Source organism: Peromyscus leucopus, chromosome 16_21, assembly GCF_004664715.2.
Source record: "Peromyscus leucopus breed LL Stock chromosome 16_21, UCI_PerLeu_2.1, whole genome shotgun sequence".
NCBI classification, from domain to species: Eukaryota; Metazoa; Chordata; class Mammalia; order Rodentia; family Cricetidae; genus Peromyscus; species Peromyscus leucopus.
In genome coordinates, this window is record NC_051084.1 from 68242087 (window position 1) to 68268554 (window position 26468).

At 47.2% G+C, this 26468-nt stretch overlaps 1 protein-coding gene across 6 annotated transcripts in view; it reads right to left on the reverse strand.

Annotated features, from left to right (window-relative positions):
* Positions 1–26468, reverse strand: part of Runx2 (RUNX family transcription factor 2) — a 325752-nt gene that overhangs the window by 87302 nt on the left and 211982 nt on the right. For 4 of the 6 annotated variants that reach the window (XM_037200130.1, XM_028890679.2, XM_028890678.2 and 1 more), the window contains one exon: positions 20833–25068. The exons of the other annotated variants lie outside the window; for them this stretch is intronic. In XM_037200130.1, coding sequence (XP_037056025.1) covers positions 24590–25068 — 479 coding nt within the window. In that variant the 3' untranslated portion in view covers positions 20833–24589. Of the gene's footprint in view, positions 1–20832; positions 25069–26468 lie in introns of those variants that run through there. 6 annotated transcript variants of the gene reach the window in all.

Below are 26468 nucleotides of genomic sequence, written 5' to 3' on the forward strand. Positions count from 1 at the left end.
AGGGGTCACACTCTATGCTAAAGAGGAGTGTGGCGAAGTCTGAGGCCTTTTAATGTTCTAGATCCCTGTTGGGAGGAAAGAGCCTTGCAGACATATAGGAAAAGTTGGAAGGAACTTCACAGAGTTCAAGGAGTTGGGTTCAATGCAGAAGTTGGAGGCTGGGGATATGGTTTTGTGGATAAAGTGCACCCCAAAGTATGAGCATTGGCCTTTGAATCCCCAGAAACTGTATAAAAGCCAGCTAGGTATTAAAGCCACCTGTAATCTTAGCACTTGGCAGGCAGATGCAGGGGATTCCCAGAGCAAGCAGGCTAGCTGGACTAGAAGAAATTGGCTCTGGGTTCAACCAGAGATCCTGTCCCAATAAATGAAGTGGAGAACAATGGAGAAAGATGGGGTATCGCCTTTGGGATCCTACAGACATATGCACATATGTACCCATGCATATGCAAACACACATGCACACACACACACACACACACACACACACGTACCCATGGAAAATAAAAGTACAAACTGTCAACTTCCCAGGCTCAGTGGTTGACATGCTTCCCTCCCTAAGTTTTACGGAGGCCTCTCCTCCCTAACACAGACTCTCGATGTCCTCTCATTGCATTCCACATTTTAGGTGGAGGTGTAAAGGACAGAGTTATGCAAGAAAGGCCGGAAAGAAGGAAGAGAAAGGCAGAGAGATGGAGGATGGGAGAAACCAGCCAAGTCACAGAGTAGAGACACAGGACAAGGTCAAAATAAGGACAAGAGTAAGCCCAGGGCTGGGGAGGCCAGAACACACAGGCTGGTGACTCTGCCTTGCACTTTGTACCACAGGTTCTCTCAGCTCAGAGCCCTTCATGCCACCCTGAGAAACTGGATCCTGTAGCTCTCTGTGACCCCGGTCACTAGCTTTGCACCTAAGTCCCCTTGGCCACCCTCAAAACCATCTCCTATTTTAGATGTTTCTAAAGGTTCCTCTGTCTTCTCAGACATCCGAGTTTTTGTCCTCATAGAGCTGTGTCCAGTGGACTACACAAAATTAAAAGATGGAGATGGCTGGAGAGATGGCTCAGCAGTCAGCACCAGCTGCTCTTCCAGTGGTCCTGGGTTCAATTCCCAACACTCACATGGTGGCTCACAACCATCTGTAATGCCAGTTCCTAGGGCTCGGACACCCTCTTCTGGCCTCCACGGTGCCAGGTACTCACACGGTACACAGACATACATGCAGCCAAGACACATGTACTCAAATAAAATCAGTGTATCCTGGTTTAAAACTAAGCTGGAGAGCAATAGAGGAAGACAATGTCTTTGGCCTTCTTGTCTGTACGCATGCACCTTGATTTAACCCTAGAAATGTTGTTAAATGATATTCCAATTTGCTTCCCTGCTACAGTGATAAAACACTGACCGAAAGCAACTTCAGAGAAGGAAGTGAATTTCAGCTTACACTTCCAGTTTACAGTCCATTATGGAAGAAAGAGCAGAAACTCAAGGCAGGAACATAGAATAGAAACCGTGCAGGAAGGCTGAGTGTTGGTTCACTTTCTTCATTGCTCAGCTAACTCTTAATAAGAGTAGCCCAGACCTGCCTGCCTAGGGATGGTGCCACCCACAGTGGGCTGTGTTTCCCATGTCTATCACCAATCTAGACAGTCTCTTATAGTCATGGCCACAGGCCAATCTGGGAAGTTCTCTAACTGAGCTTCCTTCTTCTGAGGGGACTCTATGTTGTGTCAACTTAACAATAAAAACTAATCTAAACAACCATAAAGAATATTCTAGAACAATGTAGAAATTTAACCTATAACATTAAATTTACATTTAACTTATACTATTACTCCTTATTATATTTAATTAGTACTTATAATTTATGTGTTATTATTTATCAAGTATTGTAATTCTAAAAAGCACTTATAGTTATTAGAAATAGTAATTTAATATTACTTTGCATAGTAGTGTTTTATTTTAATGACTAAGTAATAGTGGGTAAGACTGAATATTTAGGTGTAGGAACTAGTGGAGAGTCTATGTACATCAATTGTCAAAATTCATCCCATTTTTCCAAATCTAAGAAAAGTTTAAAATGAAAAGTTGAATTAAAAATAATGTTACAAGAGGAACTGAGGTAGCTCAAGCTACACACAGCCCTCAGTCTGACAGACACTGTCCTCAGTCTGACAGACACAGTCCTCACAGTCTGACAGACACAGTCCTCAGTCTGACAGACACAGCCCTCAGTCTGACAGACACAGTCCTCAGTCTGACAGACACAGTCCTCACAGTCTGACAGACACAGCCCTCACAGTCTGACAGACACAGTCCTCACAGTCTGACAGACACAGTCCTCATCTGACAGACACAGCCCTCACAGTCTGACAGACACAGTCCTCAGTCTGACAGACACAGTCCTCACAGTCTGACAGACACAGCCCTCACAGTCTGACAGACACAGTCCTCAGTCTGACAGACACAGCCCTCAGTCTGACAGACACAGTCCTCACAGTCTGACAGACACAGTCCTCAGTCTGACAGACACAGCCCTCAGTCTGACAGACACAGCCCTCACAGTCTGACAGACACAGTCCTCACAGTCTGACAGACACAGTCCTCATCTGACAGACACAGCCCTCACAGTCTGACAGACACAGCCCTCACAGTCTGACAGACACAGTCCTCACAGTCTGACAGACACAGCCCTCACAGTCTGACAGACACAGTCCTCATCTGACAGACACAGCCCTCACAGTCTGACAGACACAGCCCTCACAGTCTGACAGACACAGTCCTCACAGTCTGACAGACACAGCCCTCACAGTCTGACAGACACAGTCCTCACAGTCTGACAGACACAGCCCTCACAGTCTGACAGACACAGCCCTCAGTCTGTCCCCTGCTTCCTCCCCAGTGTCCCCTCATGCTGAGCCTGCTTGCTCACTACACTCTAGGCAGCTCACACATCCCTGGTGCTTCTAGAGCCCAGCATAGGCATTGTGGTGGGGAAACCGGTAATAATGGAGATCCAATAAGGAATATAAGTTTGCTCTGTGTTAGAACCATAAAAAGAAAACCAGGGTCTACGCTTGCCCTGGGATCTCGGGGTGTGTGAAGTCTGTGGTCTAAGACAGTTCTGCCTGAAGCTGCAGCTCATTCTCTCTCCCTCTTCGGGTCTCCACTGAAGGGCGTCCTCTTCAAGAAGCACTTTCTGGGCTGAGACTGTAACTCCATGGGAGAGGACCTGCCTTGCCTTCACACAGCCTGAGTGTGATGCCGGCACCCGAATTTCACAACCAACCCCATCCCCTTACACTCCCATTTCACACAGTATCTTCATCCACTCCTTCCACCCTCTGCCTTGTCCTGTTTACACCACGCGCTGGTTACACCTTGGCGCTCCACTGCCTCTTTTGCTATGCTCTTCCTTGCTGACTCCCAGTATCTTCCCCCCCCCCCACATCTTGCGTGGAATGCAGAAACGGGTGAATAAGTGGATTACTCTTTCTATATTCAGCTGGCTTTCATCACACCCAAGTATGCATCATCATCAGTTACCTGTCCGTGTATCTATATCCCTGATCACACTTAGTTATGGTAAATTACTCCTGATTTACTAATTCAGCCTGAGGATAATTCCAGGCACCACAGACACACCGGTCCCTCTTTGGACAGCGCGGTGAGAGGCTGTTGTAATCCTGGCTCTTCCACTCGATGTTTATAGAACTGTGGCCAAGTGGCTCCGCCTCTTGGAACTTTTATTCCCTTACTGGTTCCATCTTTGCCAACCTTACCTTGCAAGACGATCCCATTAAATAAGATCGACCATGTGAATGCTTTATAGTTCATAAACTGCCACATACTGTGGAAATGTGCCTTATTATGTTACCTCTGAGAAAGACCTGGAGAAAAACAAATACTTCAGGTGCCACTAAAAACACGAATTGAACTCACAATAGTGTGCTATAAAATAATAGTTCCCTCTACACTCGCTTAGCCACCACGGTGCAGTAGAATGTACCAGATGGAAAAGGATGGAAACGTTTCTTACCCATGGCTCAGGGACAGTTGAGATTAGCGCCTGTGATTCGTGGCCTGCATTTTAAATTTCGTTGAGTTTTACTCCATTTTATTAAAAGTTGAATGGTTGCATGTGGCCAGAGGCTACAGTATTGAACCCCACCGAAGGTACTGTTTCTACAGAAAACTCCCGCCAGCCCTGACTGTGGGGAGAGTCGATGGTGCAAGTCTCGGGAAGTCCAATGGTAGAAGTCTTATGATTTTTTAGAGCCAAAGAAATTTGTGGACTGTTGTGGACTGTCAGAAGAGAAAGGGAACAGAGGGTGGCTGGCCAGGTCGAATCAGAATCTGCTGTTTTGACTTTGAGAGTAGATATTTAACCCCCTTGAGCCCAGGTCTCTAACTCTAGACTAGGAATGATACCTCACAGGCTTATTCCGAGGACTCAAGGACAGGATGTGTCTCATAGGGTGCCTGACACACAGCAAGCTCTAAACCTCCAATTCCCCACCTCTCCACACCCTTCTATCATTCAAAGGTCAAAGCACAGTGGTTTGTGTTTCTGGCCACAGATCATGCTGCCACCGGGGCTATCTGGTCATACTTGGGGCATCATTTCAGCTGCTAGTGGCCTAGCCTGCCTGGCTCACACCCAACATCCCTCCCTCCACTTAGGCTCCTGGGTGCCCTGACTGCACCCGATACTGCTCCAAAGATCTCTGAAGACTTCAAAGCCTCCACTCTAGATTCAATACAAATAGCGTTCCTTCTGGATATGTACACAGGTGGGGAAGGCTGGAAGGTGGGACCCAGCCTCTTCCTCGACACTGGCCACTCATCTCAGGTCTTAAGGAGATGTCCGTGCACCACCCACATCTCTGATGTGGCTAGAAAAAAAAATCCACAACATCTAGTTAAAGGCTCTTAAGAGCAGGGTCTCCTCCTGTCTGCTGAGGAAGACCCACAAAGCAGGTGATGGTGGTTCCAGGTCCCACTTGTGGAAAACAGAAAACCCAAGCAAACCCAGAGAACCAATCAATCAATCTCTAAATCCCATCTCCTAGACTGCCCCTCCCATGGAAGCAGCGTGAGAGCATTCGCTGGTCATGTTCTCTCTGCTCACAGTGAGTGACCGTTCAAGAGTATGGCAGAAAATTCTCTAACACTCCTTCTTTCAGAGGGAAGATGCCTCTTCATGACTGTGGGTAAGCATGTGACTGCTTTGACTAGTTTAGTATGGAGAAAGCAAGCCCAGGTGGCTTCTGAGGTGCTGTCGTGGGGTTGGATGGGACATTTGTTCCAGGGCTCATCATGGAAGCAGTCGAATGACTCAGGGAAGGCTTTCTGCCAGTATGTCATCTGTGACCATTCTTCAGGCATTTCAGCACAAATGCCTGGCAGTGAAGGAAGACTCCTCAGAAGATTCTAGTCTCAATGTTTCTAGCTACTGTTTCTCCTCCTCCTCCTCCTCCTCCTCCTCCTCCTTCTCTCTCTCTCTCTCTCTCTCTCTCTCTCTCTCTCTCTCTCTCTCTCTCTCTCTCTCCCTCTCTGCCTCTCTCTCTCTCCCTCTCTGCCTCTCTCTCTCTCCCTCTCTGCCTCTCTCTCTCTCCCTCTCTGCCTCTCTCTCCCTCTCTGCCTCTCTCTCTCTCTCTCTCTCTCTCTCTCTCTCTCTCTCTGTGTGTGTGTGTGTGTGTGTGTGTGTGTGTGTGTGTGTGTACAGGTGTGCTTAGGTATGTATGGAAGCTTGATGACAGCCGCAGGAGTCATCCTCAGGAATGTCACCCACCTCCTCTGAGACAACCTTTCTCTAGCCTGAAGCTCAGCATCATCTAGACCCAGCTGGGGATCATCTGCCTCTCCAGTGCCAAGATAACAAGCACCAATATGCCTAGCTTTATAAACAAATTGTGGGTGCTGCAGAGAGAGCTGAGCTGAGGTCTCCATACCAAAGAGCACTTACATTCCTACTATGAGTGTTCAAATCTGTGACCATCAGAACCTGTGAGCACGATGGATTGTTCTCTTGAGTGGTTTGTCTCATAGGAAGAAAAAGGAAAACCTTGGGACTCTATCTCATAGAATCCAGGCCCCATGATCCTCTGCTCAACAGGAAAGCTGAATTCCACAGACCAAAATGCCCTTGTCTCTTGGCAGTCTATTTCTTCCAGGCGTTACCTGTAAGGGGAGGCAAAGTTGGCCATACGTAAAATTACCCGCAGTAGAATTGACCATGGAGGGAGAGCCAGCCAGGAAGGACAGACTTTCTACTTTTTTAACTTTATTGTTCAGAACGTTGCCCTTTAAAATAATGTTTTACCCAAAATACAAAGTGCTTCACAGAGAGGAAGCGTCTCGTGTCGTTTGGGAGATTCTTGTGTTGATATTTGTTACTATTTAATTGGCCTTGCTGGCTTGCTTATTCCTTCAATGTTTGTCTGTTTCTTTAGCTAACATGTCCCCTTCTGGTCACCCCACATTCCTTAGGGTCATAAGGAGTGTATTATATCCAAGGTCACTTGACGACTGTGATAGACATCCTTTAGGACCTTACACATCTCTGAAGCAAGCAGAAGAGCCTGGAATAGGGAGGGACCTGCCACGATACCAGTTAAACTTGTACAGTTAATCTCAGCATTGGTGATCTCGGTGTGGTCACTTATAAATTGGGTTTAATGATCTCTAAGGTTTCCTTTTGTAACATTTCAGAAAGAAGTCAACATTGATAATGTGCTTATTCTACAGCAAGTGCCCCATATCCCTTCGAGATCATTTCATGGATTTCTTAAGGGGCAAAAAAGAGTCTTGAGAACTGCCATGCCTTTGCCCTTCTGAGGAAAGTGAGGCCCGTTGAGATGAGGACCATAGGGGGAGGGGGAGCTGTGCAGTCTGCACAGGCACCCCCAGGGGATGATGACTCCTTTCTGCAGTGTTCCCCATACCTTGCCCTTCGAAGCTTCCAGAATCTCGTTCTTTGGCCTGCAGTCTACCACGGTTATAAGGGAGGGTACAAACTACATTCCATTGTGCTGTCAGGAGATGCTTAGCATGGCAAGGAACAATAGCCTCTTTCTCTGGACAGTCTCCCTCCACTTTCCAGAAAAGGTGGCTCTTGGACCCTGCCGAGTCTCTGAGTGACAGCCAGCCAGCCGTGCCAACGCCCGCTGCCTCTGGGTGCCCTGGGCATTTCTAGAGGAATCCTGCCACCCAGCTCTTCCCTGTGGAACTTGACACTGTTAATGGGTGTGCACTGCTATTTCCCCCTTAATAAGATCCCTCAACTATGTGACACATACTTATTAGTTCATCACAGGACTCGAGGAAGGATAAAATGAGTCTTTTAACAAAACTCTCAGAAACCATCCTTTTCCATAGCACACACCTTCTCCATCACCAAGGTACCTCCTGGCCTTGTTGCTTTGATAAAAGGATACCTGGTTGTACAGGGGGGGCTTCCTAGGTTGGCTCTTTTCCCTGCACATCTGTTACTGATGCTGGAGGAGTAATCATCAAATGTGTACTGAGTCCCATGAAGTGCTGATGCGCATCATTGAGAACTGACTTTCACAGAGATTCAACTACAGATGGCAGTTGTCTCTCCTCCAGGACTTCAGGCTGGCTCCTGTGACTGGCTTTGACCAACAGTAGCAGTGGCCCTCTTCTGAGAAGAGACCTTCAAGAGCTAGAGGTTCCATCCCCGTGCTTCTGGGAAACTTGTACTGTGAAGGACATCTGACAACCCTGAGGCTGCCACACTGTGTACAAGTTCAAGGCAGACAGGCAGGAGGAGGGGGAGGGGTAGGAAAGGGGAGGAGAAAAGAAGTGGGGGAGGAAAAGACGGGGAGGAGGAGGAGAGGGGGAGGAAGAAGAGAGGGGGAGGAAGAAGAAAGGGGGAGGAGGAGAAGAGGGGGAGGGAGAGGGGGAGGAGGAGAGGAAGAGGGAGGAGGGGGGAAGAGGAGAAGGAGAGGAGAAAGAGGTAAAAGGAGAGAGGAACTACTAAGAACTAGCTCCATCCCATGATAGAAGGCTTCTTGGACTTTCCAGTCCAGCCTCTGTGGGATGCAGCCTAGTGAAGGACAACAGCTTGGTCCTCTGTGGTGCTGAATCATGTCAAGCCCTGCCTACATTCCTGACCCACAGAACTGAATTGTGCATACACTGAAATGCCCATGAAGGGGAGGGGAGCCTGGAGAGACAGCTCAGTGGTTAGAGCTCTTGTTGCTCTTGCAGAGGACCTGGGTTCCATTCCCAGCACCCATGTGGTGGCTCATAACCGTCTGTAACTGCAGTTCCAGGGGATCTTATGGCCTCCTCTGACCTCCTTGGGCACACAGCAGACACAGACTTACATGGAGGCAAAACATGCATATATATATAATAAATAAATAAATCTGAAAGCCATGTCCATGCATCATTCATTTTAAAGTATTTTTGATTTATTTCATTCAAATGTCACTTCAACAAAAATAAAATAATCTCCTAGGAAAGAATTCAGCCTTCTAGAGTCCTTCCTAGCAGATTCTCGGGGTCAGAGCTATTTCATTTGCTACTGGGATGTTCAAGTTCTTTCTTTCTAGAGCTGTTCCAATTCCTAGTAGGGCAAGGTATTCAGATGACACCAAAGAAGGGAGGGAGGGAGGGAGGGAGGGAGGGAGGAAGGAAGGAAGGAAGGAAGGAAGGAAGGAAGGAAGGAAGGAAGGAAGGAAGGAAGGAAGTCACCGAACCACCCAGTAGGCTGGAATTTGCAAGCACAGAAACTTCTCTTGGATCCTTCCCCTGTGAACTCCAACAGGCCACGTGAGGCTCTTGAGACCAAGCTCACGAAAATGACCCTGAGCCTCAGAACAAACCAGGAGTGCTTCCGTTGGAAACCAACACCCTCACCAACACCCTCACGTCTGTCTCGGCCACTAGCTAGCCTTCTGTCGGACGGCCTCTGTCAGGCAATGCAGAACCGTCCTTAGTATGTGATTTCTGTCTCGGACGGCCCTTGCCAGGTCACAGTCAAGAGGAGAGAGATGTGGAGTGTGAGAACCCTGCAAATCTTGAGAGAACAGGAAAGGAACTCCTTTGCTTCGCCGAGTTGATTTGGTACTTACAAAATGATCTGCTGGGCCAAGACTATTTTTACTTTGTGTCTATATAAATATTCTTCATTTTTTTTTTTTATGGAAAGCACATCGCTGCTCTCTCAAAGCAAATGTGGTTTTGATTGAAGCAGACTCGAGTTTCTATCTGAAGCCCGCTTGCTAACAATAGAACCGGCTTTCCCATTTGCCAAGATCAATGTTGACCTGTTTTCACCTAAATTTTATAGATGTCAGAAAAAGAAACTGTTCACTGCTCTGTGGCGTACCCTGGCCTTTTTCAGCCGCACTCGGCTTGATTTTTTTTTTTTTTTCTGAAGCTCCTTTAAATTCCCCTTGTCACAAAAAACTAACAATAAGGTCAAGTATTTCAGTAAGAAATATTGAATTATTATCCAACATTGTCAACCAGCCAAGAACCTACGAAAGTTAACCACGAAATGTAGAAGGGAGAGGAGGCTTAACCTCAGGCCTCTGAGCCCCGCCTCCATCACGAGGGGAGGATTTTTGGCGCTGGGGGGCTGTGGAGGGAGGAGGGCTGTCAGATGGGTGAAAAGGGAACCGGACAGCTCGCAATCACGTCCAGGCTTCCGTCCCTCAGGAGTGTCTTGTTGCACTCGCATGCTGCTGCAAAGAGCCAACTTTGATTTTTCTTGGAGAGGGCTCCGGGCACCCTAACATCTAAGCCATGCCAGCAGCATGAGTCTACTGAGCTCTCCTGATCCCCTGGCCATATCCCTGTCCATCAAGACTAATTTCTGTGACAACATAAACTTTGCTGCGTAGCCAATAAACTCAAACCCGATGGAACTTGATGTGGCCGGCAAGAATGACAAGCTGGCAAGAGGTCGGGGCTGAAAATAGAGTGAGTCTCACCAGCCAGTGGTTTGGGAGGGGTAGGGGTGGGTGTATGGATATGTACATGTGTTTTATTTATTCTGATAACCCTAATAAAGATTTCATTAATCAGTAAACTGGCTCCCATAGGAGCAGAAATAAGCACAAGTCTCCAAATGAGCCTCAGTAAAACCAACACCCGCCCCCCCCAGCCCCCGCCGCCACGTCTGCCCATCTAACCCTAACCCATGGTGGCTGAGGACACAGATCCTCTCTTATTCCAAGGGATCTGGACAGGGTGCTTGGGCAAGAAGGGATGGAGGTTGGTTTTCCATTGGACAGGGAGACCCAGCCTGCAAGGACACAGCAGTTCTAGGATGGGAGATGAAAGGTGCCAGAAAAGAATCCTAAGAAGCTTACTCAAGGGGCTTTGGAGGTGAGGCTGAAATGGCTCCCCAAAACTTCCCTTGAAATGCAAATACTCTCACTCATCAAGGTTGAGAGTCAGGACTCATTTATTTTTGTGAAAGGAGAGAACCACAGCACAGCCCTAGCTGGAATGGACTTGGAGGAGTCTATGTGAAGTCCACCTGGTGGGCATGGTGGGACTCTGAAGGAGAGGTCAGAAGTATGGGTAGAGCAGGAGTCATAAGCATGCCATCTCTCAGGATGAGGTGGCTCTCTGTGTATGCCCAGTCACTCAGAGAACAGACTTATCCCAACTCTTGATGCCTGCCACCCTTTCCTACTGAATGCTGGAGGTCTTTTGTGCCAAACCTATCCCTCATTGTCCCATCAAGGTTTCAAAGAATCACCCGGCCATAGGTGTTGGGTAAGCACCTGGATAAACACACATCCAATGTATGTAACTGAAATGTGTGTTGATTTCGGCTGCCTATATCCACTTTTGTCGAGCATGAAAATCTCACATTTCTTTTTGTCATGTACCTTGGTTTTAAATTATTAAATTCTAATCCCTTACCTCCACGCTGTTTGGGCCCTGCTCATCCTGGGGCTGCTACACCTCCCCAAGACGTTCTTCCCTGCCCAGCTGAAAGTCAGCTCTCATTGCATACAAGTCCCCAGAGCATGACTTCCACTCCACAGACACTCCGTGCTCAGCCTTCACTTCAACCCCTCTGAGAACCCGTCTTGCTCATCTTATCGGTGGAGTGAGGTACCTGTCACTCTCTGCCTCTTCTTCTAGAGAGCCGTGGTGCTCCCGGGCAGCAAACCTCTACTCCTGAGGGTGTAGGGTGGGTGCTAGTTTAGCTTCAGATCCAAGATGGCTTAGAACTGACTCATCCAGATGAGGCTCAAATGCTGATTGCTCCTGGTGTCCCTAGACCCTCAGATCACGTCTCTGCTATACCACCTGCTGTGCAAGGAGGAGTGTCTCTATCTGTCCCTAGGGACAGATCAGGTGATCTTCATGAGGCTAGAGTGTGTCTCAGTCACTTTCATATCCATCCTGCCTAGTAAGTGTTCAATCCATATTTGAACTTAGGGAAATAAGAACGGAACCCTTCACTAAGATCAGATTAGGTTATGGAATTGAGAAGCAAAGCAAGAGTCGCTCTTTTCTCAAGCTGGGGAGAGGGTAGAGCTGGAGTCCCCCTGTTGGCGTCCCCCCTACTTCTTCTCTGTAAGGCAGAAGCACTTGAATTGGATAGCCTTTGGCACAGCCACAGTGCGTTGGGGGCCCTATGGCTAATTACGTTCTAACATCTGCCTGACAGCGACATTGGACTCCTGTGTGCTCTCGCTGCCCTGTTGGCATGCTTTTCCTCTCCTGCTTCTTAAATTGAAGTGACATCAGCTACAGGCATAGGTCATGCAAAGAGAAAAGGAAAAGAAGAGGGACACGTGAAGCGATCTTTATTAGCATGTTAAGTGACAGTGTGGTCCCGCCCTAGCACCTCGTGTGTGAAATAATAGAATAGTCTTCCCTGATGGGCCGGTGAACCTACCCTGAGCAGAGAAGGCAAGGGGCCTGGACCGGAAAAGCTCTCTTGTCCACTGCAGGAGAACCATCTCGAAAGGCATCGCCAGTGCACAGGACAACTTTGTCCAGCAAGGAATGGCTTCGACTCTCTCCTGCTGAATCTCAGACCTGGCAGGCTGACTTGGTCTTGCTTTCTAGAGAGCAATGTGCTGCCTTGAACACGGTTAGCTGAAGTGTGATACAGAGGCAGTGTGTTGGGAATTCCATTAAAACATTTCAGGAGATCTGTCTGACTCAGTTTGTAACAAATGGGAATTGAGTGCATGAAAACCAGGGAAGCCACGAAGTGCCCAGTGAAAATCTAATGCAAAGGATGTTTCTGTTATAAAGGTGAGAGAGTGCAGGGGCTCGTGGAAAGAGACGCCCTAACCCCTGGACTCCGGTCTTGCACCCACAGGGTGATCTTGCAGAAATGATTTCACCTCTTCGGGATTTCATTTCCTCTTTCTCCACAAAATGACCATTTTTTCCAGTGCCATGAGAAACAATGGGCCCCATTCTCTCTCTGACATTAGACAGACTCTAGCTGCCTCTTAAATCTCCCCATAATTTCTCCATTTTAAAAGCCAATTCAAGTCTATAGGTAAACGTTGTTCGGTCCCTCAACAGACCATCTGGCAGGCAATTTATTACTGTCCATGCTTAAGGAGAGGGTCAAGAGAGGTGAAGTGGCTTGTTCAAGGTCATGCATGAAGTTAGTGGGGGTTAAAGACCTGGAACCCACATCTTCCTGCGGCCTCCTGCTGTTCCCCTTCCACTGACTCCCTAAGGCAGAGCTGGCCGCAACGCTGCTGTGCATAAGGAGAAAATGGCTGCAGCGTCTTCTGTTTGGAGCACTAGATCGCCCATGCCTGTGGTGGAAATGAAAGTTCCCCAGGACTCGATGTAAAGGTTAAGTACCTTACAAGTACTCAGTGTTGTAGAAAATGAGAAAAAAGGAAATGAAATTGGCCATAAACAGAAATCAAAACTACCTAAATTCTCTCTACAAACAAGTGGCAAATGTTTTTACCTCCCTCCCCAATGTGTGTGTGTGTGTGTGTGTGTGTGTGTGTGTGTGTGTGTGTGCCTGTTTGTGTGCATACGGGTGCTTCTAGGTGTATTGTGTGGGTGTGCACTAGTACTTGTGTGCACGTACACACCAGGGGTTCATGCCTGGTGTCTTCTTCAGTTGCTCACTACTTCTTCACCGAGGCTTCTGTTGAAGCCCAGAGTCCATCACTTTGGCTCGTGTATCCAACCAGTCAGCCCAGCTGACCACCGCGTCTGTCCTCTGAGCACTGGGATTACAGGCCACAGCAGCCCAGCTTCTACATGGGTCCTGGTAAATCAGAGCTCTGGTCTTGATGGTCCCATAGCAAGCACAGTATCCACTGGGCAGTCTCCCCAGCCCCAGTACCTGACTTCCCAAACATCATCGTCACTGGCTTAGAGTGATTCAAAGAGTGACCACGAGAGGAGAGAGATGGACTAAGGTGAGTCGGAGTGCTCCTCCGCAGCTTTCTCATGGTGGCAGCCATTCTACATACCAGTCTACCTAGAGCTGGGAGCTGAATAAGGAAGAGGGAAACCAAGAGGGAGAGATTGGGAGAAAGAGGAGTCATTTTGATGATCTGGACTTCCCAATGACCAGGCTCTCCATTCCATATAAGACAGACAGTAGACAGTCACTGGGAACGTGTGTAAGATACTCAGAGAGAAGACCGACATGATTTAGGGCAGGAAGCACGCATGGTCTCAACTCTGGCTTCCCCTAGAACCCTAAACTCTGGTGCCAAAACCTAGTGCACCCCAGGGGTTCCATTGCTAGCTGCTGCAGCTTTCCTCATCCCTAGGTCCTCTGGATCAGCTTCTCTCCCCTCAATGGCATGGGCTTAGGGCTCAGAAAGAGGTGCCAGGTGCTCCCTCTCCCTTTATCAGATGTGGGGCGGTGAGGGGGGGACCCCACAGCCATTCATAGGAAAAAGAGAATTGGAACTGACAGAGATTTCTTGGCTGTGGTCTTTCTCTTTCCTGTTAAATGATCCAACAACAGCCAAATTAAGTTTAATAATACTTTTTTCCCTCCAGTAGCAGTGTTTATATGAAAGTAAATGTAAAACCTTGGAAGAGACCATGGATGCCTGGAGTCAAGTCAGGACCACCGTCTCTGTTCTGAATGTGTGGATGTGCTTTACACTTAGGACTGATGTGATGTGAGAGCTCTGTGTTCCTCAGGGAAGGTGCCTATAGTAAGAAGCCTGTTGCCAATGCAGTTTTCATGTTTTATAGAGAAAGCAAAACAAAACCAAAAACCTCAGGGGATTTGAATCAGGGATTTAGCTCAGTTATGGAGCCCTTGCCTAGCGAACATAGGCTTTGGGGTTCAGTTCCTAGCACCACACGTACATTTTTTTTTTTTTGAGAAAGGGAAAAAGGGTTAAAATTCCATAGAAAACTGTCACTTTGGGATGTTTTAAATGCTATAAGAGTATTTAAAAATTATCCCACTTGTGGCTCTGGCTTTATTGTGATTCAAACTAATTGAAAGTTTTTCGTGTGCTTTTTAAAATAATCATCTTAATTATCATGAGTAATAATAATAGGTACCATCTATTTTGCACCTATTACGTGCCAAACACCTTGCAAGGCATTTTCCTATCTCGTTAACTCATTTACTTCTCATGGCCTCCATTATATAGATGAGAACGGAGATTGTGTGCAAATCCACGGCTTAGGAAGGCTGTCTTTGCCGTCAGGCAGATCTAGGCTTGAGACTTAATAGCCCTGTAACCTGGGACAAGTCTGAACCCCAGCTTCCTATCTGTGAAATGGGAACAGAAACACTGTTAACCTTTCTGCGGGCTGCTGGGAAAACTGAGATAAGGCAAGAGAAACACTGCAAACAGAACTAGGTGCACAAGGCATTTGTGACTGCTACCGACCCAATGTACCCCAGAGAGCAATCAAAACAACGGCTTCCAATGCCATCCCAAGCGAGGGGGCGCCTTGGGCCACCATTTCTTTCTTCCCTGGTGCAATCTGGACCACCTGGACTCAAGCCAGTGAGGGAGGAAGACACCAGGAAGGCACGAGGAGGGCTTTCTGCCTTGAAGGGAAAGAACGGTGGTTGGAAAGAGGACCTTTGGGGTGTGGAGGATGAAGCAAAAACAAGGAATGGTAACGAACATCCTTGGAAGCGGCTGTTAGAATGAGCATCCCACCGGTCCTGGGAAGTCTAGGAAGCTCTGCAGAGACCCCTAACCACAGGACATCCTGTCCTGGAAATAACATGAGGCAGCCTGCCTCCTCGCAGAACATGGACCTCCGTACTATCTCTGAGAGGTCATTGGGAAAGAAGAAAGCCTGCTGTAAATGGGTCATATTCTAAAAGAAAATAGTATCTGACAGATTGATGGGCTCTGACAGGGGGGAGGACCCAGAAAGATGGAACAAAGATGCCATTTTTGAAGATTGGCTCTTGGTCAGGATTTCAGTATTTTCTATGGCGAAGGAACCAGTGAAAAGTTCCTCCTACTGATGAATATTTTTCTACAGTCATTCAAAGTCAAAGAGCCCGGGGCTTCGGACTCTCCCTCTGGAAGGACCTGGAGCCTGTCCCCTGGATAATTCAGAACAGGGCCACATGGTGAAGGCGAGAGGCTCCAGGGTCCCAGTGAGCAGCCGGACGGGGAACGGGTGCAGGGGGGGACACGCTGTGTTTTCAGCTCGGATTCTGTGATCTTTCTGCCAAACAGGGGTTTACAAAGCAAAAGCTTCCAGAGAATTCTCATACTTTCTGGCTTATTCTCTGGGTGTTCCTCTTAACAGGAATCAGCTGTTTGCCTTCTCACTCATCCAGCATGTCGCTGGGGAGCACTTAGCATCTGGTCTGGCTATTATTAAAAACAAGAACATCCCGCTCTGTCGGGAGAACAGTACCCCTGTAATAAAAAGACAGCAAGCATTTGCATTCAGAACCGGGGATGGGGCCCATGCAGTGTCTGCTCTTCCTCCCCGCCAGTGTCCTAAAGTCTCCACCACGGGTCTCCCTCTCCCGAAACACAGAGAGGCTGGGCTTATGTTTTCCTTTCCTGGGGAGGCAAGAATCTCTGGTCCTGAGCCGCAGTGTGATAAATCTACAGTACTCTTTTTTTTCTCTTTTTTTTACAACTACGGAAATGAAAAGGCAAACAAGACTGGAGTTGCATTGGTTTTTAAGCTCGAGCCTTTTGTTGTTGTTTTTGCCTTTTTCTTTTTTCTTTTTTTTTTCTTTTGAGCACTGGGCTAGGAGCCTGCAGGAACCATATAATATAAAAACCTTGAGAGGTTTTATTAGCCAATAAAAAGCCTTAGTTCCTATTAACCACTTAACTCCTTGCTCAGATTCAGCACTTGCTCCCTTCTTAACGCTTCTCTGCCTCCCACTGCCCAGAACTACAAGCTGGTCCACCAACCTCTCTCAGCACAACCTAGTTCACACTCTGTTCTGGAAGGTTCCAGCAAGAATGATCTTCCGATAGTAATCCTGGCATTTGTCCTCTGCCAATGCACCAAGGACGAGATGTCCATACTCAGACATGGTCTGGCTTCCCACAGATCCCCACCCCCCAGATTCCTCAGCACCTGCCAAAGGGGCAAAGCCATCACGACTTTCACGATCTTAAATATTAAATATCAGGGGGAAATTCAGGCCAACGGTGTGGCTGGTAGAAGAAGCCATGAACCTCTCCTTTAGGGAGCCGGAAGAATGAAGAGGGATGAGAGACAGAAAGTGAAACTGGGCAGTTGCTTGACTGCCTGGAAAAGATAGCGTTCCTAAAAGCCAACGACATGGTGTAGGAAGGAGACGGTGTCCCAGGCATTTAAAGCCTTCAACTGCTCCGTCAGCACCCTCCCGCCGCTCTCAGCCCTGTGCTGGGCTTTAAAGAATAAATACATCTGCACACTGACATCAATCTATCGTGTGATTGATTCTACTTGGCGGGCCCGGGTACCCTTGCCTAAGCCCCACCCCCAACTGTGCCAACCCTGTGTCCTTCTCTTCCTTTTCTCCACATTCAGGCTAACTCTAGTACTTCTGGCGCCCTAGAAGTTTCCTAAGACCTGCAGGGCACAAAGCCACTGATGGCTGCTTGTATTTTTGTTCTGGTGCTCACTCAAGCTGCATCCTTTGTTACTCCGTCTTCCGGTAGACTTCTTTGCTGTGTGTTGTGTTGGCTTGCCTTTGTTTTATGTTTTACGGCAGGTGAAAGGCTTCACTTCCTAGTGGCTCAGGAGTGGGACCAAGTGAGCTGGGAAGGACACACAGCCATAAAGAAGTGTGCAGTTGGAGGTGGCTCGGTGGATAACACCCCTGACTCAAAATCATGAAGACTGACTTGAGTTTGCATGCCCAGAATCCACAGGAAAGCTGGGTAGGTGTGGTGGACTGCGGGTCATTCCAGTGCTTTTTTTAAGGTAGAGACAGGGAAGACAAAGAAGGGGAATCCCTGAGACAAGCTGGCTAGCCAGGGCTGCCATCTCAGTGAGCTCTGGGATTGAATGAGAGACCCTGCCTCATTAATTAATTAATTAATACAGTGCAGAGTGATGGAAGATGACTCCCTGTGTCAACCTTGGGCCCCCACATGCAAGCACATCCTCCCCACATATGTGAAAGTACTCACACTCAAACATACATGCACACCATGCACACACACATGGAGGTGAGAGGAAGAGGTGAACAACATTTGCAATGCTAAAAAAAAAATACATAAAACAAGTTTTTTTTAAAAAAAAAAAAAAAAAAAAAAAAAAACCTGAGCTAAGTGGCCAGACATCACTGTGGCAAGATAAGAAGATGAAGAAGTCTTAGTAAAGGTTAAGCAAGTTTCCAGAATTGCATCTTCCTGCTTTCTGACTGGCTGGGCCTCTCTGAACAACAGGGCTGGGTTGAGTCACAAGAAGCTCTTGAAGAAAAGCTTTACAAAAATTAGTAATGACCTCTTCTTAAATGTCAAGCTCAACAGGCTTCATTAACCCTAGGAGCATCCTGTGTTTACTGCCCATGTGAAGAACAATTGGGAGCTGCATGGTGGTGGTGCATATCCCAAGCCCCCGAGAAATCACAGTAACAACCAACACCTCGATCGAATCATTGCCACCCCCAGGAGCAGTGCATTTCTGTTTCTTTACTGGCTTGCCATGCTCTCCCTTCCTCTCTTCAGGTATACTTGCATGGACACAAACCACCCACCACCCCCACCCCCATACTACCTACCTCCACTACCCTCCCCCATACCACCCCCACCCGCCTATACCACTACCACCACCCCATACCACCCCCTATACCACCCCCACCCTCATACTATCACCCCCATACCACTACCACCACCCATACCACCACCACCACCACCATATACCACCACCACCCCCATACCACCACCACCACCATGGTATATATTATTCTCTCCATCTTCACCTAGTCTAAGTTCTGATGAACACCTTTTAAAACTCCCATTCCCGAGGTCTCCAGATTGAATAGCTATGGTTGAGAAGTACCTAGGAAGTCCTGACGAGGCTTATCAGGGTGCGTGAGGAGGATGGCAAGGAGAGAAGAGTCTGTTGCTTTTGCTCAGAGCCCCAAATTTAAATGGCAGTCCCTATCTGGCCTTTCTTAAACAACTCCAAGACCAAGGAGACAGCCCAGAAATGACGAGGAGAGTCATGGGTGAGGGGAACACATTGCAGTGTGCGTAGATAAGTATTCCTGGGGTGCACGCAGGGTAGACTGGTCCTTCAGCACTGACTCTGGGAGCAAATGTGTGAGCATTCACGGCCTTGCATGGGTGAGCTGGTGATACCACTGAAATCACAGGAGTCAGAAAAATAGTCCCCCACCTTCCCTGAAAAAACCTCAGGCTGCAATGCTGTTCTAAGATGCCCACTTTTGCAGTGGTCCCAGTACTCTGTTTTCTAGAATGGTCTCTCAACTGATTTTCTCAGAGCTGGGACAGAGGCCATAATTCCCTGCCTCTAACCTGACAACACAGACAGAGGTAGTCGCTTCACTCCGAGGAGTTCGTCCCTGTTTTCACGGTGGCTCTTGGTTGTGTCTCAACTGCTCATCATCCATTCTCAAAAGGAGTGGGTTGGGGCCAGTGAGCCTTTGTTGCTGTAAAACCTGTACTCGCTGTGACCAAGGGCTCCCCGACATTCTCCCTTGCTCTCCAGACTGTTTTCAAGTCTCATAAATACAAACATGTGGCTCTTCAACCACATCTGTAGATAATAACTTCAGGGGGCTTCCTGTTTACATGGCAATACCCATTTCCCAGCCAAATAAACTCTGTAACAGAAAGCTAAGGTGTTTATTGGGCCAGTCTCGGCTGGGATTGAGTTAACAGGAAACTCCCACTCTCACAGAAATGTCTCATGATTAAATATTTGGGACACGAGGGGTCAGAAGCATTGGAGAACTCTTTCTTCTTCCGCCTGCTGTTGCAATGAGAAAGCAGAGGAACCAGAGCAAGTGCTGGCCTCGCAGCAGACTTCAGAGCAGCTGAGAGGCGGCAGAGAGGAGAGAGAATGTGCCGCTGGGCCAGGAGCATTCTCCTACTCCATCCCATCCCTGAGGTCTGTTAGGTGAAGGGATGGATAAAGGACCACATGCATATGGGAAGCCCTTAATTCTTCTGCGGGTGGCCTTGGCTTAGTGGGCAGCATCCTCTCCCACCTGCTCAGTTATACCCTCATATCAGCTCCACAAAAGACAAAGCTTCCAGCCTCCAACTCCTGGAGATGTTGCCCATTTGGTAATGCCTAGAGGTCCTTTTGGTGGTCGGGATTGAGAGGTACTCTTGGTATCCAGTAGGTAGAGGTTGTGGCTACTGATAAATAACCCACAAGGCTCTGGATACACAGAGAACTGTCTGGCCTGAAATGCTAAAGTCAAGGTTTAGACAGTGGGCAAGAAACTCAAGGTTCAGAGGAGTGAAGTGATGTGACTGAAACAAAACAAGAGACTGACCGCCTCTGTGCCCCCCTCCCCTGTGCCTTTAAAACCCACGGAAATGTTTAATTTAAGTAAATAACTATTTGCGTTTTGAAAGAGCTACACAAAAATTCTCTGGCCAAAGCTCAGCCATGTTCTTCTAGGATGGCTCCTCCCCTTAGGAATAATTTGCTTCCAAGATTTCTCCGGGCACAGCCCTTTTAGGGGAGACCTCTACCCTGCTGGGATAAAGAGGCTGATGTGGCCAGTGACTCAACATCTCTACACCAGGGTCTCTGGACTCCCACATTAGAACTGTGGTAAGTTAAAACAGCTGGGCCATGAAACAAGTAACTACTCAGCCTCATGGAAAGGGAAGGATTTACTAAAAATAAGCACTGCCCCTCTGCCCCCCCCCCAAAAAAAATCCTCAAAATACAGTTAGGCTCCCTAGAAGAAAGCTTCTGAGGTGGAAGTCCTCCAGGCCAAGGTCCATTTTAATCACAACTAGACTTCAGTTTTTATTTCTAAAGACCCAAAAGAGATGTGGGAAGGAAAATGGACAACTCTATCTAGGCTGCCTGGGATCTGACTAGAGCTGGGAAGAGGGCTGATCAATTGTTGGGTCCAATTCCTGTTCTCAGAGGTCTATCCACCTGGACTCCTCCAGAGCTGGATTCAGGGGCTTTGCAGCAGGATGGCATGGGCACCCCCTCCTCCAGACTCAGGCACTAAAAACACGTTGAAGGCCAGAGTTTCTGCCTGCTCCTCCAGATGCAGGGCAAACAAGAGCCCAGTGCTCACGATGACGATGTTCCCCCTCTCACGAGGAGTAAAGGACCTCTGCTTTTACCTAGCTCTGGTACATCCTGGGAGGCGCAGGCGGGAGCAGATGTCAGACATGAATGAGAAAAGACCCAGGATACACACATAACAAAACAAAAAAACAAAAAAAAAGCATTTTTATTGAAAATTAAATTCAAACTTCAAATTAATATTACAATCATGAGGGAAAAATGCCAAATAATTCAATTTACAGTTGCAACATACAATACAAATAGTCCCTTTGAAGTTCAGAGTAAACTCATCCACAATCATGACCTGTGGCACAAAGCAGAATTTGTACAATACGTGTATGGAAAGCAAATCTTGGGCAATAGCAATCAGAGAAATAAAAAATAAAAACAAAAGCTGTATTTACACAAAATGCTACAATTTTTTTGTTGTTCCACAGAAATCTAAGAATGGTAGGTATATCAAAAGACATGGAATTTTATTCAGCATACCTAAGAAATTACTGTAAGTTATGGTTTTGGCTGGTATATTTTTAAAGTAAGGCATTAAAAAACAAACAATTATTTGTAAACATGAAGTAAACAGACAACTAAGAAAGTTCTCACATAGGAAAAAATCTTTGTTTTAGGTGCATTATCTTTTTTAAGAACAACAAATTCAAAGTTTGGAAGAATTGTCTTTTATTGTCTATTATTTTCTCAAATACTGTGCATATAATTACTTCTGCTAATGCTTTCTATCTCTAGGTCAGTCAGTCCCTTTCCTTGGAGAGGAGGGAACCCCCAACATGGCTCCTCCCTTCTGAATCTACAATGGACAGTGGAATGGTGTGGAGATGTTTCTCTCTCTATTTCCCAAGGGTCCCTAGGTAGAGGAGCAGACAGTTTAGAGAGCCAACAGTAGTTAATCTGTGAGGTCTCTCACTCCCTAACCTACAACGAAAACCATGGTGCCTGTTCTGAACTCTGGCCTAGGTTAAAATTTCTGAGACAACTGGAGAGTGTTATTCTAAAATCTAGCTGTGTCTGTCATCACACCATGAATCTCAGGGATGTCTGTGCTCCTTCGAGAACTGGGGTGGGGACGGGGCGGGGACACGGGGGGGGGGGGCTAGCACACATAGATGGTTCCAGAAGTAATAAGACATTGCTTTGGTCTTAAAACCACAAATCATACATGTGACCCAGTGCAAATGGAGCATTTGAGAGACAAGGGAACAGGAAGAGGATTTTAAACCCTAGTCCAAAAAACAGAAGAAAAGAATGTGTTCTAAGTAACGGGAGTCACCCAGTGAGGTGGCCGAAAGGTGGAGAGAAATACTTGAATTTTTCTCAAAGGGGGGATGAAGGGAAACAGCCTGTTTTCAAAAGTGTTTCAGGGTTGCTGCCTGCAGCCACTGTGATAACATTTGGGCACTAACACATCCCCTCCAGTCCCTTACTATGTGTACTGTAAACCTTAAGAAGCCCTTTAACGTTAAAAAACACTGTACAAATACGGTACCCTTTTTAAACAATTAAATGGGTGCCGCTGGCACCGATGATAACATTTTCATGTCAACTAATGGAACCTGAAGAGTGTGACCAGACCCTGGCCTTTGTAAGTGCTGCTGAAATAGGTATCGAACAAACCCATGGACAGTGGTGTGCTTCAAGCTACCACACACAACAATAAATAGCATCCGTTACGACTTCCGTCTTAAGACATACAAAGTGGCTGATCTAGCTGAACATACTTGGTATACAACCTTTAGAAGGCAAAGTGTTTTGGTTTGGTGAGAGGTCCCCCCCTCATTTGTACCAGAAGGAGTCAGGGTGAATGCTAAGGAAAACCCAGACTGGAGGCACACACAGATCCACCTGCCCCCAGACTGTCCCACATTGGGACAAAGGTCAACCTGAGAAGGAACAGAGAGCAGCGGGGGGGGGGGGGGGGGGGGGGGGGGGTCTAGAGGCCCGGGACAAATGTCTGCAGAGCTCTCCTTAGGATGACTCAGGATTGAAATGAAGGTGGCCCCCACCCCACCCCACCCCCACCACCTGTGAAGAATTTGCCTGGTGTCCCTGAAAGGTCCCTGGGTTGGATTAAGGATTCACACTCAGGGATTGGCCGCAAGGTGCCTGGAACAATAAAAGTGCATCCTCTGGGCGGGCTGGATCTCAAATTCACACCTTGGCAAAAGCCAATTGGTACATGGCCTTCCTTGCTCTGGACCCTCCCTAGTGGGAGCCCATAATATGGAAGGATTTGTGGAGGTCCCCTCAGACTGTGTCTACTGACATCAGCTACTGGTGGCTATTCAGCTGACCAGCTTCCCTAGGACAGTGACTTTGTTCTGCTCCTTGGAAAGCTGCTGGGGGGCCCTCCTTGGGTAAGGCACTTGGGGTTCCCCTGAATGACTGTGTGGTAAGGCTGGTAGGTGCAGGGTCCTGGTGTGTCTGCGCTTCCCTACACTATACATGTTGTGATTGAGCCCTTACCACACATGTGGCTTTCAGCTGACTAGGTCCTCAACTAGGAAGCCTGCGATTTACAGTTTTGCTTAACTCTGAGACCACAGAACACGTTTCTGCAGTTATTCACTTGTGCTTAGCTTTTTAATATGACAAGAGCCATAATGACCATGCCACCACCATCCCCACCCCAAAGAGAAGGAAATTAGGAAACCACATGTCTCCAGCATTTCATGCTGGTAAAGGGGCCACATGAAGTGTTAAAGGGCTCCAGGGCCATGGTTGTTTTGTTTTTGTTTTTTTAATCCCTAATTATTGCTTTAAAAGGCAAAAAGCTGTGTCAGAGGCAAAGACCTGAAAGAATGAAATATAGCATTCCCTTCATACATCACAAAAACAAACTACAACTAAAATATTTGGAGGTGGAAATTATCTTCAAAAATCACATTGTGCCTGAAGGAATTGAAATTGCTTAGCAATATTTCAGATATGGCTCTAGCCCACTGAATAAATTTGTTATTTAAGAAAAAGGCACTTTTAGAGACCGAAGTCAACATATCATTACACTAAGAAATGTTCCAAAGGTCCAAATGTCATTAAATAATTATAAATATATCTTTAAAGTTATATGACCATTCACGTTAGCAAGTTACCTCAGATTTTACACATATTCATAATTTAAAAAAAAGAAAAACAAATAACACACAGCCAACTCAAACACTATATCATTATGGCTATAATAAGGTATTGCCATCTTCAGTTTTGCATAGAGGGCGAAGGAGAGGAGAGGGTAGTTGGGAGGATTTCTTTTTGGTTAAATGGGGGACATGAGGGAACTATAAAAAAGTAAAATAAAATAATCTATCCTGATCAGTATTTCTGAAGTCACTTTCTTAGAGTAGGAAAAAAAAATAAGTGAACTCAAAAGTTCAAACGAGTACCTGCAGCAAGTCTGAAGGCAAACTTGGGGGCAGGTATCAGAAGGGACAGCACTGGACGCGGCGGCGGTGGCGGCCTCCATGCTACCTCTCGTCCCTTCCTGAGTGCACCACACTGGCTTTGTAAGCTGGTCTGCAGAGTGCACTGGCCTCCACACAGCCGAAGCGTGCGGTTTCAGAGTACAGGGAGGAAGTGGCTTGGCTCTTCTTCCTCCTGAACCCGGAGTCCACCTCTCTGAATTGGCATAGGAACAAGTTACTGATGAAAACAGACCAGACAACACCTTTGACCATGTGTTCCTTGGTAAAAGGGACATCTTAAATAGTAAACAGAATGAGACCCAGTTATGATTGTCTCTACCCTCTTAGGGTTGCAAGATCATGACTAGGGAGTGAATGAGAAATCTTCTAGATAGCTAATCAATATACATATATATGCACTCTCTTTATATATGTATATATTAACACATGTGGGATGTGGCCCCTGGATGCCGCTGGGCCACAGCTGAGGAATTTCAATATGGTCGCCAAACAGATTCATCCATTCTGCCACTAGAATTCAAAACAGTTGGGGAACTGCTGTGGCTTCCATCAGCGTCAACACCATCATTCTGGTTAGGCAAATTTGGATTTAATAGCGTGCTGCCATTCGAGGTGGTGGTGCATGGCGGAAGCATTCTGGAAGGAGACCGGTCCCCTCCCGGTACCATGGGGAACTGATAGGACGCTGACGAAGTGCCATAGTAGAGATATGGAGTGCTGCTGGTCTGGAAGGGTCCACTCTGGCTTTGGGAAGAGCCGGGGTAGGGTGGTGGCAGGTAGGTGTGGTAGTGGGTGGTGGCGGACATGCCGAGGGACATGCCTGACGTGACTGGCGGGGTGTAAGTAAAGGTGGCTGGGTAGTGCATTCGTGGGTTGGAGAAGCGGTTCTCAGTGAGGGATGAAATGCTTGGGAACTGCCTGGGGTCTGAAAAAGGGCCCAGTTCTGAAGCACCTAAAAATTATAACAGAAGATGGGGAGGGGGGGGAAACATCTGTAAATATCAATTTAAATGATAGAATTTTTACAAGATTAAAAAAGAAGAAGAAGAAAACTTTAGCTTTCTCCCGAGGAACAGCAAGTCACCAACAGATTTTCAAACGCACTGCTCACCTCAGGCTTCAGCTTTCCCCACATCACCGTCTGTTTCAATGACATTTATCCTTAAGTTCTCTACCTCCAGAAATCCCCAAGGGCTTTTAAAAGCCAAATGTGTGCTAGACCCTGTGTGGAAGGCAAGCCAGCATGCAGCCACAGGCTCCCTCCCCAGACTGTGAGGCTGGGTCTTCAGTGACACCCCTCCCCTCCCCTCCCTTTTGGTTTCTTATTGCACTTCAGGTATCTGAAGTGAAACTTTTACTAAATCAGATCCATTGATTTTTTTTTCCTAACTCGATGTAAACAAACTCCAAAGATTTATTACTGTACCCCTTTGGAGGGGGCAGGGGCTTCTTTGTTAAGAAAAGTACATCTAACAGATTTCCTCAACATATTCCTACTATTTCTTTTAACCTTTGAAAAAATTTAAGATCTTGTTACAATTCTCATCCTTGTCACCGTGAAATCACAGCAGATTTCAATGTAATCTAACACTATCTTGCTTTTCTGGGGGTGTCAGGAAGAGTGGAGTCCTCAGAAATTCTCCCTTGAGTCATAAACTAAGTAAGAAGGTATTGAGAGGGAGGGTGGGGTGGGGTGCGTGGGAGGGTGGAGTGGAGGGGGTGTGAGGACCTTGACTGTCACTGAATTTCAGAGTGTTGATGAGCCAGCCGCACAGGACCTGAGTTAGGTCAGGTGCCCACAGCAGCTTCGGTACAGGCTTCAAGCCTAGGAGAGATTAAATGAAGAGTTCCCTGACTGCCTGTGCCCTGCACTTTGGCAAGCTTTGGGCGCTTAAAAGCCTAGAAACAGATATGGCTTCCCCTAGAACTTTCACATCTGGAGCTCCCGGTGTGCCTCCTTAGCAGACCCCTCTGCCATCTGACTCCTGAAACCACAGCTGGAGACTGTCTTTGCACGTGGAAACTAGTTACCTGAAATGGGGAAAGCTCATAGCTGTGATCTTGGGGTTCCTTGTAGTTTTCTAGAATTGACAGGATTATAGCAAGGCCTTTTGTAACATCAACGTCTCTCGCTAAGATTGTGATGCCTAAGTTTCCCCTCGCTTCCTGACTTGCATCTTCTGTATCTGCTTTTGGCTGTAAGGGAAAGTGCTGAGCAATGCTTGAAGACCTTAACTGTCCCTGCGCCCAATTTGCCCTCAGCCTTTCTTCTGGGGTAGTCTGAAGGGGTCATTCAAGAGAGTGTCTTTCTTGAAAGGGCCTGTCAGAGGATGGTTGGTGTTTGTAAAACTG